This window comes from Pseudophryne corroboree, chromosome 6 (genome assembly GCF_028390025.1).
Source record: "Pseudophryne corroboree isolate aPseCor3 chromosome 6, aPseCor3.hap2, whole genome shotgun sequence".
Classification (NCBI taxonomy): domain Eukaryota; kingdom Metazoa; phylum Chordata; class Amphibia; order Anura; family Myobatrachidae; genus Pseudophryne; species Pseudophryne corroboree.
This window is the reverse complement of record NC_086449.1, coordinates 378,177,295-378,191,973: the sequence shown is the minus strand read 5'-3', so window position 1 is coordinate 378,191,973 and position 14,679 is coordinate 378,177,295. Positions and strand designations below refer to the sequence as shown.

At 45.9% G+C, this 14,679-nt stretch overlaps 1 protein-coding gene across 2 annotated transcripts in view; it reads left to right on the top strand.

The window, feature by feature from the left end:
* Positions 1–14,679, top strand: part of COPG2 (COPI coat complex subunit gamma 2) — a 156,760-nt gene that overhangs the window by 121,826 nt on the left and 20,255 nt on the right. For both annotated transcript variants that reach the window (XR_010179341.1, XM_063926754.1), the window contains exons 16-18: positions 4,174–4,277; positions 8,035–8,160; positions 8,680–8,745. Coding sequence is in view for 1 of the 2 variants with exons in the window: in XM_063926754.1 (XP_063782824.1) it covers positions 4,174–4,277; positions 8,035–8,160; positions 8,680–8,745 (296 nt within the window). In the remaining variant the exon portion in view is untranslated. The remainder of the gene's footprint in view (positions 1–4,173; positions 4,278–8,034; positions 8,161–8,679; positions 8,746–14,679) is intronic.

Here is a 14,679-nt window from a genome sequence, read left to right as displayed (position 1 = left end):
TGAGCCATCTTTTCAGAGGCTCCTACGTTATCATACTGTTAACTGGGTTCAGATCACAAGTTGTACGGTGTGATTGGTGTGGCTGGTATGAGTCTTACCCGGGATTCAAAATCCTTCCTTATTGTGTACGCTCGTCCGGGCACAGTATCCTAACTGAGGCTTGGAGGAGGGTCATAGGGGGAGGAGCCAGTACACACCACCTAGTGGTCAAACTTTTAAATTTTGTGCCCTGTCTCCTGCGGAGCCGCTATTCCCCATGGTCCTGACGGAGTCCCCAGCATCCACTACGGACTACGAGAAATAGAATTACCGGTGAGTAAATTCTTATTTTTTTTACCATATATTCCCCAACAGCAAAAGAAAGTAACACCCTATCAGATGCAGTGCTTTCGGTCGCACAAGTCCAGAAGAGGTCGGGGATCCTCTTTCGTCGCCAGAGGTAAGGGCAGAGGCAAAAGCAGGTGCCCAGGAACAATAGTCCTCCCCGGCTGCTCCAAAACCCACAGCATGACGCTGGGGCTCCCCTGAGGGAGTCCGCACCGGTGGGGGCACGTCTTCGACTTTTCAGTCAGGCCTGGGTCAGTTCGGACCTGAATCCCTGGGTGTTGGAAATAGTTTCCCAGGGTTACAAATTGGAATTCGAGGAGGTGCCCCCGCGCAGATTTTTCAAATCGGCCCTACCAGCTTCCACATCGGAAAGGGATATAGTGTTTGCTGCAATTCAGACGCTGTGTATACAGCAAGTGATAATCAAGGTTCCCCTGCACCAGCAGGGAAGAGGTTACTACTCAACCCTATTTGTGGTCCCGAAACCGGACGGTTCGGTCAGACCTATTTTGAATCTGAAATCCCTAAACCTGTACATAAAAAGATTCAAATTCAAAATGGAATCACTCAGAGTGATAATAGCCAACATGGAGGAGGGGGAGTTTATGGTGTCTCTGGACATAAAGGATGCGTACCTTCATGTCCCCATATATGCCCCCCATCAAGAATACATGAGATTCGCTGTACAGGATTGTCATTACCAATTTCAGACGTTGCTGTTTGGACTCTCCACGGCCCCGAGGATTTTCACCAAGATAATGGCGGAAATGATGGTGGTCCTGCCCAAGCATGGAGTCACAATTATCCCATACTTGGACGATCTCCTGATAAAAGCGAGATCCAGGGAGAAATTGCTGAGCAGTGTGGCGCTCTCTCTGAGAGTGCTCCAGCAACACGGTTGGATTCTAAATCTACCGAAGTCGCAGTTGATTCCGACAACTCGACTACCATTCCTAGGTATGATACTGGATACGGAACAAATGAAGGTCTTCCTCCCAATAGAGAAAGACCAGGACATCCAGAACATGGTCAGAGACTTGCTAAAACCGAAAAGGGTGTCAGTTCACCAATGCACTCGAGTTCTGGAAAAAATGGTGGCGGCCTACGAGGACATTCCCTTCGGAAGGTTCCATGCAAGGACTTTTCAATGGGACCTACTGGACAAGTGGTCCGGGTCCCATCTGCACTTACATCGGAAAATAACTCTGTCCCCAGGGGCCAGAGTGTCCCTCCTGTGGTGGTTGCAAAGTGCTCACCTCCTGGAGGGTCGCAGGTTCGGAATTCAGGATTGGATCCTGTGGTGGTTGCAAAGTGCTCACCTCCTGGAGGGTTGCAGGTTCGGACGCGAGCCTCCGAGGATGGGGAGCGGTCACACAGGGAAAAAATTTTCAGGGTCTTTGGTCAGACCAGAAGTCCTGTCTACACATCAATGTGTTGGAACTCAGGGCCATTTACTACGGCCTTCGACAAGCGGAGAGTCTTCTTCGAAACCTACCGGTTCTGATTCAGTCAGACAATGTCACAGCAGTGGCTCATGTGAACCGCCAAGGCGGGACAAGAAGCAGAGTCGCGATGGCGGAAGCCACAAGGATCCTTCGCTGGACGGAAAATCATGTAAGCGCTCTGCCGGCTGTCTTCATTCCGAGAGTGGACAACAGGGAAGCAGACTTCCTCAGCAGACACGATCTCCATCCAGGAGAGTGGGGACTTCATCAAGAAGTCTTTGCAGACGTAACGCGTCTTTGAGGAACTCCTCAAATAGACATGATGGCGTCACGCCTCAACAAAAAGCTTCGGAGGTATTGTGCCAGGTCTCGGGACCCTCAGGCAGTAGCAGTAGACGCGCTGGTAACACCGTGGGTGTTCAAATCGGTCTACGTGTTTCCTCTTCTTCCTCTCATCACAAAAGTGTTGAGGATCATAAGACGAAGAAGAGTACAAACGATACTCGTTGTCCCAGATTGGCCTCGAAGGGCCTGGTACTCGGATCTACAAGAGATGCTCACAGGAGATCCCTGGCCTCTTCCTCTCAGGGAAGACCTGTTGCAACAGGGGCCCTGTGTATTTCAAGACTTACCGCGATTACATTTGACGGCATGGCGGTTGAACGCCGAATCCTAGCGAAAAAGGGGATTCCGGAAGAGGTCATCCCTACTTTAATAAAGGCTAGGAAGGAGGTGACGGTAAAACATTATCACCGTATCTGGCGAAAGTATGTGTCTTGGTGTGAGTCCAAGAATGCGCCTACGGAAGATTTTCATCTGGGTCGTTTTCTCCACTTCCTACAGACAGGAGTGGATATGGGCCTGAAATTAGGCTGTGTTAAGGTACAGATTTCGGCCCTCTCAATTTTCTTTCAGAAGGAATTGGCTTCTCTTCCAGAAGTCCAGACGGTTGTAAAGGGAGTGCTGCACATCCAGCCCCCTTTTGTGCCTCCAGTCGCACCATGGGACCTGAACGTGGTGTTGCAGTTCTTAAAATCACACTGGTTTGAGCCGCTTACCAAGGTTGAGTTGAAATTTCTTACCTGGAAGGTGGTCATGCTGTTGGCCTTGGCATCAGCAAGGCGAGTGTCTAAATTGGCGGCTTTGTCACACAAAAGCCCCTACTTGATTTTTCATGTGGATCGAGCTGAATTGAGGACACGTCCGCAATTTTTGCCTAAAGTGGTTTCTTCGTTCCATATGAATCAACCTATTGTGGTGCCTGTGTCTACAAGTGACCTGGAGGATTCCAGATTCCTGGATGTAGTCATGGCCTTAAAGATTTATGAAGCCAGAACGGCTAAAATTAAGAAAACAGAGGCTCTGTTTGTCCTGTATGCTGCTAATAAGATTGGCGCACCTGCTTCGAAGCAGAGTATTGCTCGCTGGATCTGTAATACGATTCAGCAGGCTCATTCTACGGCTGGATTGCCGGTACCAAATTCGGTTAAAGCCCATTCCACTAGGAAGGTAGGCTCTTCTTGGGCGGCTGCCCGAGGCGTCTCGGCATTACAGCTTTGCCGTGCGGCGACTTGGTCGGGGTCAAACACCTTTGCTAAATTCTACAAGTTTGATACCCTGGCTGATGAGGACCTAGCGTTTGCTCAGTCGGTGCTGCAGAGTCATACGCACTCTCCCGCCCGATTGGATGCTTTGGTATAAACCCCATGGTCCTTACGGAGTCCCCAGCATCCTCTAGGACGTAAGAGAAAATAAGATTTCAAACCTACCGGTAAATCTATTTCTCCTAGTCCGTAGAGGATGCTGGGCGCCCGTCCCAGTGCGGAAACTCTGCAAGACTTGTATATAGTTGTTGCTTACATAAGGGTTATGTTACAGTTGAGATCAGTCTTGGACCGTTACTGTCGTTTTGTTCATACTGTTAACTGGTTATGTATGTTCCAGGTTACATGGTATGATTGGTGTGGGCTGGTATGAATCTTGCCCTTGGATTGCTAAATCCTGCCTTGTATTGTCCATCTCCTCTGGGCACAGTTCTCTAACTGAGGTCTGGAGGAGGGGCATAGAGGGAGGAGCCAGTGCACACCCATAGTCAATGTTCTTTTTAGGTGCCCTATCTCCTGCGGAGCCCGTCTATACCCCATGGTCCTTACGGAGTCCCCAGCATCCTCTACGGACTAGGAGAAATAGATTTACAAGTAGGTTTAAAATCTTATTTTCTAACCTCTAGCAGTTTACTGCTTACCTTGGTACCATTACAGGTCATTCACTGGACTTGATCTGCTTACATTTAAATAAAAACTGGAAAAATTAGGATGTTCTAAAATGTGACTGTTAGTGTGATTGTATGTACGTGTGTATATTTATGAAACATTGCCTATCATTCCATTGTACTTCACAGGTGCATGATGGACAGTGATGATGAGGTTCGGGACAGAGCAACGTTTTACTTCAATGTTTTAAAGCAGAAACAGTTAAACCTCAATGCAGCCTACATTTTAAATGGTTTGTATTGTACACCAATATAAAAATATCTATTTTATCTTTCCTGGTGTAGATCTTTTTTTATTATACTGTTCTGTATTCTGAAGCAGCAGTAGGTATCTACACTGCTGCAAAATACACAATCTTTGAGACCTCCAAACATGTTTGCTTGTGGTGTTCATGTATACATCTGTTGTTTTATATTTTTACTTTTTTTTCCAGATTTTCCTGTTTCAGCAGGACTACTGTATATTGCTGATTCTGTACATTTGTACAAGAACATACACACATACATGCATGTTTTTAACTTCTCAATACTCTTCTATCCCTTCTTTTGTTTAAGTCAACAGAAGTAAGCTAGTAACTATAATGTCCTATTCAAACCCAGTCTATGAAGGGAATTCAGTTACAGCGGGCTAATTGATCCCTATGGTCTATACAATTAGCCCCAAAGCTGTGGCAGCTACTAACAGGGAATTTTTATTTTACGGAGCCACGTGTTTTGTCGAATTAACGGCCAAATCTGACAGTTTTTAGCCCTGTTTATGACGATGTCAATCCGACTTTAAAAAAGTCAGATTGCCATTGTCTGTAACGGCCAAAACCTGTCGGACTTGGCCGCAAATTGAATACTGAAATGTCGGATCCTTTTCTGCCAATTGCATAGGCCCCATAGAATCCATTATTGGTTCACGGACCTATATATTTTCATCTGAAAAAAAAATATATATATATATACACTGCTCAAAAAAATAAAGGGAACACTAAAATAACACATCCTAGATCTGAATGAATGAAATATTCTTAATAAATACTTTGTTCTTTACATAGTTGAATGTGCTGACAACAAAATCACACAAAAATTATCAATGGAAATCAAATTTATTAACCCATGGAGGTCTGGATTTGGAGTCATCCTCAAAATTAAAGTGAAAAAACACACTCCAAGCTGATCCAACTTTGATGTAATGTCCTTAAAACAAGTCAAAATGAGGCTCAGTAGTGTGTGTGGCCTCCACGTGCCTGTATGACCTCCCTACAACGCCTGGGCATGCTCCTGATGAGGTGGCGGATGGTCTCCTGAGGGATCTCCTCCCAGACCTGGACTAAAGCATCTGCCAACTCCTGGACAGTCTGTGGTGCAACGTGGCATTGGTGGATGGAGCGAGACATGATGTCCCAGATGTGCTCAATTGGATTCAGGTCTGGGGAACGGGCGAGCCAGTCCATAGCATCAATGCCTTCGTCTTCCAGGAACTGCTGACACACTCCAGCCACATGAGGTCTAGCATTGTCTTGCATTAGGAGAAACCCAGGGCCAACCGCACCAGCATATGGTCTCACAAGGGGTCTGAGGATCTCATCTCGGTACCTAATGCGGCCCCCCAAAGATATGCCACCCCACACAATTACTGACCCACTGCCAAACCGGTCATGCTGGAGGATGTTGCAGGCAGCAGAACGTTCTCCTTGGCGTCTCCAGACTCTGTTATGTCTGTCACATGTGCTCAGTGAGAACCTGCTTTCATCTGTGAAGAGCACAGGGCGCCAGTGGCGAATTTGCCAATCTTGGTGTTCTCTGACAAATGCCAAACGTCCTGCACAGTGTTGGGCTGTAAGCACAACCCCCACCTGTGGACGTCGGGCCCTCATACCACCCTCATGGAGTCTGTTTCTGATCGTTTGAGTAGACACATGCACATTTGTGGCTTGCTGGAGTTCATTTTGAGGGGCTCTGGCAGTGCTCCTCCTGTTTCTCCTTGCACAAAGGCGGAGGTAGCGGTCCTGCTGCTGGGTTGTCGCCCTCCTACGGCCTCCTCCACGTCTCCTGATGTACTGGCCTGTCTCCTGGTAGTGCCTCCATGCTCTGGACACTACGCTGACAGACACAGCAAACCTTCTTGCCACAGCTCGCATTGATGTGCCATCCTGGATGAGCTGCACTACCTGAGCCACTTGTGTGGGTTGTAGTGAGGTCATACAGGCACGTGGAGGCCACACACACACTACTGAGCCTCATTTTGACTTGTTTTAAGGACATTACATCAAAGTTGGATCAGCCTGTAGTGTGTTTTTCCACTTTAATGTTGAGGGTGACTCCAAATCCAGACCTCCATGGGTTAATAAATTTGATTTCCAGTGATAATTTTTGTGTGATTTTTTTTGTCAGCACATTCAACTATGTAAAGAACAAAGTATTTAATAAGAATATTTCATTCATTCAGATCTAGGATGTTCTTTTAGTGTTCCCTTTATTTTTTTGAGCAGTGTATGTGTGTGTGTGTGTGTGTGTGTGTGTATATATATATATATATATGTCTAAAGAAATACGGCGGTGTCGCTGAGAGACTTGTGTAGACAAATATATTATGCGTCCATAGTCTCCAACATGTCATGACGTGCAGATCCTTTTTTCAAGGTGACATAAATGAATAGTAAGCCTTCAATAAGTTAGCTCCACTTGTGGTATTCAGCATGTGATGAGACGCCGCATGTGGAGAGTGGCTCGGCATCCTCATCTAATGATGTTTGCTATTCAAGTGCTTCCTGGTTCCATAGAGAGGCATCCTGGATTTTGCTCACTATCCTCTGTAATCACCAATAGCATAGTGAAAGCAATGTTGGCAACATAAACTATGTATCCAGGATTATAAAGCAAAAGATAATGCATATTATATAAACTGTTGCTGTTACTACAGCACAGTGTTAAATCTAAGCTACTGTATGAAAGAAAGTAATATCACAGGCAGCACATTTCCACATGTTACTAAGGCAGTTATTGTAATACAACATAGTTTAAAGTCTTTGACTAAGATCCTTACACAAACATTATTGTTATGCTGGACAGAAATAAAGAACACGTTATTTAATAAATGTTCCATGATATTTTGTCATTAAGACCATTAGGTATTATTGTGTTGAGTTCATATATACATATGGATTCTAGTTTTAACAGACATCCAACTCTATCTCCTTCTTTATATAAGGGAAGTATGTAGTTAATGGCTTCATTAAGACATAAAATCATTAACTTCTGAGATGATTTAGACAACAAAGCGCATTGCCATCATAACATAATTTATTTACCAGTAAAAGAGAGACAGCAGTGGTTTCTAACCTCTTTGAATCAAGATTTGTTTTTTTCCACGGCACCCCTAGGTAGGCCAAATGTTTCTTATTGAGAAACTCAGAAACAATTAAGTATATTGTGCTTACAGTACCTGACATCCTTAGGTTCAGTGATGTGGTGGTGACAGGGCTGTGCTTCTGTTTCTCCACATAATGATGTGGCAGCCAGTAGCACAGGTTTTGCCTGCCATAGTGACCAAAAGTAGTATGGGGACTACTGGCTTACAGTATTTAAAAGCAGTAGCACTTATCTGAAAGCCCCAGTGCCAGCTGGAGTGTAATTTTTGCAGTGGAGTCCAAAGGTGGAGTAGATAAACATTATAGAAGCCTCATTTCTGCTATGTACAGTATTGTATGCATCCTTTTGCCATAATTACCATTGTGTATTGAATAGATAATATGCCTTAGGTGCTCCTATTTAATTTTGTTATAAGATTCTAGTGATTACTTTCTTGTGCTGGTTTGGACCTGAAAAAAGAAGAGCTGCCATCATCATTTAAATCCTCAGAATTGTTATGGTTCATTATTGCGGAGCTTAAATGGTCTTTGGTGTATATATTGGAATGCATATAAATTTGGAGTACCATAATTTTGAACACTTCACATTGTTCTTGACTATGGTGCTAATCTACTATTTGGATTTCTACAGGTCTGACAGCATCCGTGCTTGGAATGGAAAAGGCCTTGCACCAGTACACACTGGAGCCATCAGAGAAGCCATTTGACTTGAAGTCTGTTCCTTTAAGCACAGTACCTTTCTTGGAACAGAAAACTGGTAAATGCTGTTATTGGTATTATGGAACACATTTTCATTTAAATATTATTCCATGCGGTTAGAGAGTTTACAGGGCTGGGCTATTAACAACCCAGCTATACATTTGATGAAGATGTTCTGTTTTATGAGTTCCAGGGGACCCTCCAAATCAGAAGCCAAGTGATTTTGTACTTTATTTAGAGTTTTATTTTTTGGGGGGTAGAGCTAACATTAGCCTTAACTGAATAGAGCCATGATATTTTGAGCTGCAAACCACATACATACAAGAAGAATTTGCTAGACGTGTTCTTTCCTCAAATACCACTGGCAGGCCACGGGTTGAGCAAGGATAATAGTACAAATAAAATGCATTATAATTTATTTACACATTCGACTGTTTCTGGATATCCAGCTTACCCTGTCATGACTATTTTATTTTAATCTGATTGCTGTCATTTTAAACATTAGCCTCTTATCGCATCCTATTACTTGTGTACTCTATTGTATTTATCTACCTGCATGCCTTTGTGTCATTATTAGATCTTGCTCCAGTAACTAGCAAGCAGCATGGTAAAGCAGTACCTGCTCGTCAAGACATATTTCAAGGTAAACGAGAAAACATTCCCATCCTATGTATTGTTAATGTATGTTTATACAATGCTGTTTTACATGGTTAGAAACCATTAGAACAACTGAAAATTGTCTCCACAAGGCTTTATTCCCTACAGAATAAGTGTAAATACATTTTGGTTAGGCATGACTCATAGTACAATAGCTCTGCCAGGACATGTATATTTGAGTGCCACCACTAAGTGTACTTTGATGAAACAATGGAAAAAAAGAATACAGGTTGAGTATCCCATATCCAAATATTCCGAAATACGGAATATTCCGAAATACGGACTTTTTTGAGTGATAGTGAAACCTTTGTTTCCTGATGACTCAATGTACACAAACTTTGTTTAATACACAAAGTTATAAAAAATATTGTATTAAATGACCTTCAGGCTGTGTGCATAAGGCGTATATGAAACATAAATGAATTGTGTGAATGTAGGCACACTTTGTTTAATGCACAAAGTTATAAAAAATATTGGCTAAAATGACCTTCAGGCTGTGTGTATAAGGTGTATATGAAACATAAATGCATTCTGTGCTTAGACTTGGGTCCCATCGCCATGATATCTCATTATGGTGTGCAATTATTCCAAAATACGGAAAAATCCGATATCCAAAATACCTCTGGTCCCAAGCATTTTGGATAAGGGATACTCAACCTGTAACAACGTTTCATTCTTTTTTTTGCTTCAAGTGTGTCTAACAACCTGACAAATCGCGAGCTTTGTGTATAGGTTGCAGTGTTTTTCAGTTTACTGTTTTATCTTACCATGTTCTAGTGCTCATTCACACCTGTAGCTGTGTCCACATACACTTATCCTGAAATTGTGCCAAATAGACTGTGTGACCTAGCCATGCCATGTGACTTTTTCTTAAACTGTGCATACTAATATGCTATATACTTGGTAAACTATTGAAGAATTAAGAGACACAGTTAACAAAAAAGTATGTTCTAAGTAAAAAAGCAAAATACAGAGGTTCCATGAAACTTTGCATCTTACTTCCCTGATCGTGTATTAAGTACTGTGGTTAGCATTAATATTTCTCTAACGTCCTAGTGGATGCTGGGGACTCCGTAAGGACCATGGGAACAGACGGGCTCCGCAGGAGACAGGGCACTTTAAGAAAGAATTTGGATACTGGTGTGCTCTGGCTCCTCCCTCTATGTCCCTCCTCCAGACCTTAGTTTGAATCTGTGCCCGGACGAGCTGGGTGCTACTTAGTGAGCTCTCCTGAGCTTGCTAAAAAGAAAGTATTTTGTTAGGTTTTTTATTTTCAGAGAGATCTGCTGGCAACAGACTCTTTGCTACGTGGGACTGAGAGGAGAGAAGCAGCCCTACTCACTGAAGATAGGTCCTGCTTCTTAGGCTACTGGACACCATTAGCTCCAGAGGGATCGTACACATGATCGCACCCTTGGTCGTCCGATCCCGGAGCCGCGCTGCCGCCCCCCCTCGCAGAGCCAGAAGACAGAAGCCGGTGACAGAAGCAAGAAGACTTCGAAATCGGCGGCAGAAGACTACAGTCTTCATATGAGGTAGCGCACAGCACTGCAGCTGTGCGCCATTGCTCCCACACTAAACCCACATACTCCGGTCACTGTAGGGTGCAGGGCGAAGGGGGAGGCGCCCTGGGCAGCAATTAGAGACCTCTAGGCAAAAGTGGGCATATATACAGTTGGGCACTGTATATATGCATGGGCCCCCGCCATATTTTTACACAGAAACGCGGAACAGAAGCCCGCCGCTTTCTCTCCACAGCTCCGCTGAGAGGAAGCTTCCCTGGCTCTCCCCTGCAGTATCACGGTAGAAGAGGGTAAAAAGAGAGGGGGGGCACATAAATTTAGCGCAAAAACAGTATATACAGCAGCTACTGGGTTAACACTAAGTTACTGTGTGATTCCTGGGACATATAGCGCTGGGGTGTGTGCTGGCATACTCTCTGTCTCTCCAAAAGGCCTTGTGGGGGAACTGTCTTCAAATAGAGCATCCCCTGTGTGTGTGGTGTGTCGGTACGCTTGTGTCGGCATGCTTGACGAGGAAGGCTATGTGGAAGCAGAGCGGGAACAAATGAATGTGGGGTCGCCGCCGACGGCGCCGACACCCGATTGGATATGTGGAAGGTTTTAAATGATAATGTTACTTCCTTGCATAAAAGGTTGGATAAAGCTGAAGCCTTGGGACAGCCGGGGTCTCAGCCCATGCCTGATCCTATGTCGCAGAGGCCGTCAGGGTCTCAGAAGCGCCCACTATCCCATATTGTTGACACAGATATCGACACGGATTCTGACTCTAGTGTCGATAGCGATGATGCAAAGTTACAGCCTAAAATGGCTAAAGCCATCCGTTACATGATTATAGCAATGAAAGATGTATTGCACATCACAGAGGAAACCCCAGTCCCTGACAAGAGGGTGTATATGTATGGGGAAAAAAGGCAAGAGGTGACCTTTCCCCCTTCACATGAGTTAAATGAGTTGTGTGAAAAGGCTTGGGAATCTCCAGATAGAAAACTGCAGATTTCCAAACGGATGCTTATGGCGTATCCTTTCCCGCCAACGGACAGGTTACGCTGGGAATCCTCCCCTAGGGTAGACAAAGCTTTAACACGCTTATCCAAGAGGGTAGCCCTGCCGTCACAGGATACGGCCACCCTGAAAGATGCTGCGGATAGAAAGCAGGAAGGTATCCTGAAGTCCATTTATACACATTCAGGTACCTTACTAAGGCCGGCGATTGCGTCGGCCTGGATGTGTAGTGCTGTAGCAGCATGGACAGATACCTTATCTGAGGAACTTGATACCTTGGACAAGGATACTATATTTCTGACCCTGGGGCATATAAAAGACGCTGTCCTATATATGAGAGATGCTCAAAGAGACATTAGCCTACTGGGCTTTAGAATAAATGCAATGTCGATTTCTGCCAGAAGGGTCTTGTGGACTCGGCAATGGACAGCCGATGCCGACTCAAAAAGGCACATGGAGGTTTTACCTTACAAGGGTGAGGAATTGTTTGGGGACGGTCTCTCGGACCTGGTCTCCACAGCTACGGCTGGAAAGTCAAATTTTTTGCCATTATGATCCCTCACAATCTAAGAAAGCACCGTATTACCAAATGCAGTCCTTTCGATCACAAAAAGGCAAGAAAGTCCGAGGTGCGTCCTTTCTTGCCAGAGGCAGGGGTAGAGGAAAGAAGCTGCACAATACAGCTAGTTCCCAGGAACAGAAGTCCTCCCCGGCTTCCACTAAATCCACCGCATGACGCTGGGGCTCCACAGGCGGAGCTGGGCCCGGTGGGGGCGCGTCTCCGAAATTTCAGCCACAAGTGGGTTCACTCCCAGGTGGATCCCTGGGCTATAGAGATTGTGTCTCAGGGATACAAGCTGGAATTCGAAGAGATGCCCCCTCACTGTTACCTCAAATCGGCCCTGCCAGCTTCCCCCTTAGAGAGGGAAATAGTGTTAGCTGCAATTCACAAATTGTATCTTCAGCAGGTGGTGGTAAAGGTTCCCCTCCTTCAACAGGGAAGGGGTTACTATTCGACCATGTTTGTGGTACCGAAACCGGACGGTTCGGTCAGACCCATATTGAATTTAAAATCCCTGAACATATACCTGAAAAGGTTCAAGTTCAAGATGGAATCGCTCAGAGCGGTCATCGCAAGCCTGGAAGGGGGGGATTTTATGGTGTCTCTGGACATAAAGGATGCTTACCTTCATGTTCACATTTATCCACCTCATCAGGCGTACCTCAGATTTGTGGTGCAGGATTGTCATTACCAATTCCAGACGTTGCCGTTTGGTCTGTCCACGGCACCGAGAATATTTACCAAGGTAATGGCGGAAATGATGGTGCTCCTGCGACGGCAAGGAGTCACAATTATCCCATACTTGGACGATCTCCTCATAAAGGCGAGGTCCAGAGAGCAGTTGCTGATCAACGTAGCACGCTCTCGGGAAGTGTTACAACAGCACGGCTGGATTCTAAATATTCCAAAGTCGCAGTTGATTCCTACGACTCGTCTGCCCTTCCTGGGCATGATTCTGGACACAGGCCAGAAGAGGGTTTATCTCCCAATGGAGAAGGCTCAGGAGCTCATGACACGGGTCAGAGACCTATTAAAACCAAAACAGGTGTCGGTGCATCACTGCACGCGAGTCCTGGGAAAGATGGTGGCGTCATACGAGGCCATTCCCTTCGGCAGGTTCCATGCGAGGACCTTTCAATGGGATCTGTTGGACAAGTGGTCCGGATCACATCTACAAATGCATCGGCTGATCACCCTATCCCCCAGGGCCAGGGTGTCTCTCCTGTGGTGGCTGCAGAGTGCTCACCTTCTCGAGGGCCGCAGATTCGGCATTCAGGACTGGGTCCTGGTGACCACGGACGCAAGCCTCCGAGGGTGGGGAGCAGTCACACAGGGAAGAAATTTCCAAGGTCTGTGGTCAAGTCAGGAGACTTGCCTTCACATCAACATCCTGGAACTAAGGGCAATATACAACGCCCTACGTCAAGCGGAGACCCTGCTTCGCGACCGACCGGTGCTGATTCAGTCAGGCAACATCACCGCAGTGGCTCATGTAAACCGCCAAGGCGGCACAAGGAGCAGCGTGGCGATGGCGGAAGCCACCAGAATTCTTCGTTGGGCAGAGAATCACGTAAGTGCACTGTCAGCAGTGTTCATTCCGGGAGTGGACAACTGGGAAGCAGACTTCCTCAGCAGGCACGACCTCCACCCGGGAGAGTGGGGTCTTCATCAAGAAGTCTTCACGCAGATTGCAAGTCGGTGGGAACTGCCACAAGTAGACATGATGGCATCCCGCCTCAACAAAAAGCTACAGAGGTATTGTGCCAGGTCAAGAGACTCTCAGGCGATAGCTGTAGACGCACTAGTGACACCGTGGGTGTTCCAGTCGGTCTATGTATTTCCTCCTCTTCCTCTCATACCCAAGGTGCTGAGAATCATAAGAAAAAGAGGAGTGCGAACAATACTCATTGTTCCGGATTGGCCAAGAAGGACTTGGTATCCAGAGCTGCAAGAAATGCTCACAGAGGACCCATGGCCTCTGCCTCTAAGACAGGACTTGTTGCAACAGGGGCCCTGTCTGTTCCAAGACTTACCGCGGCTGCGTTTGACGGCATGTTGGTTGAACGCCGGATCTTAGCAGAAAAAGGCATTCCGGATGAGGTTATTCCTACGCTGATAAAGGCTAGGAAGGACGTGATGGCTAAACATTATCACCGTATATGGCGAAAATATGTTGCTTGGTGTGAGGCCAGGAATGCCCCTACGGAGGAATTCCAGCTGGGCCGTTTCCTTCACTTCCTACAGTCGGGAGTGACTTTGGGCCTAAAATTGGGTTCCAATAAGGTCCAGATTTCGGCCCTATCCATTTTCTTTCAAAAAGAACTGGCTTCTCTTCCTGAAGTTCAGACGTTTGTAAAGGGAGTGCTGCATATTCAGCCCCCTTTTGTGCCTCCAGTGGCACCTTGGGATCTTAACGTGGTGTTGAGTTTCCTGAAGTCACACTGGTTTGAGCCACTTAAAACCGTGGAGTTAATATTTCTCACGTGGAAGGTGGTCATGCTATTAGCCTTGGCTTCAGCTAGACATGTGTCAGAATTAGCGGCTTTGTCACATAAAAGCCCCTATCTGGTTTTCCATATGGACAGGGCGGAATTGCGGACCCGTCCGCAATTTCTGCCAAAAGTGGTGTCATCTTTTCATATGAACCAACCTATTGTGGTGCCTGTGGCTACTCGTGACTTGGAGGATTCCGAGTTACTAGATGTGGTCAGGGCTTTAAAGGTTTATGTGGCCAGAACGGCTAGAGTCAGGAAAACGGAGTCACTGTTTATCCTGTATGCACCCAACAAGCTGGGTGCTCCTGCTTCAAAGCAAACTGTTGCTCGCTGGATCT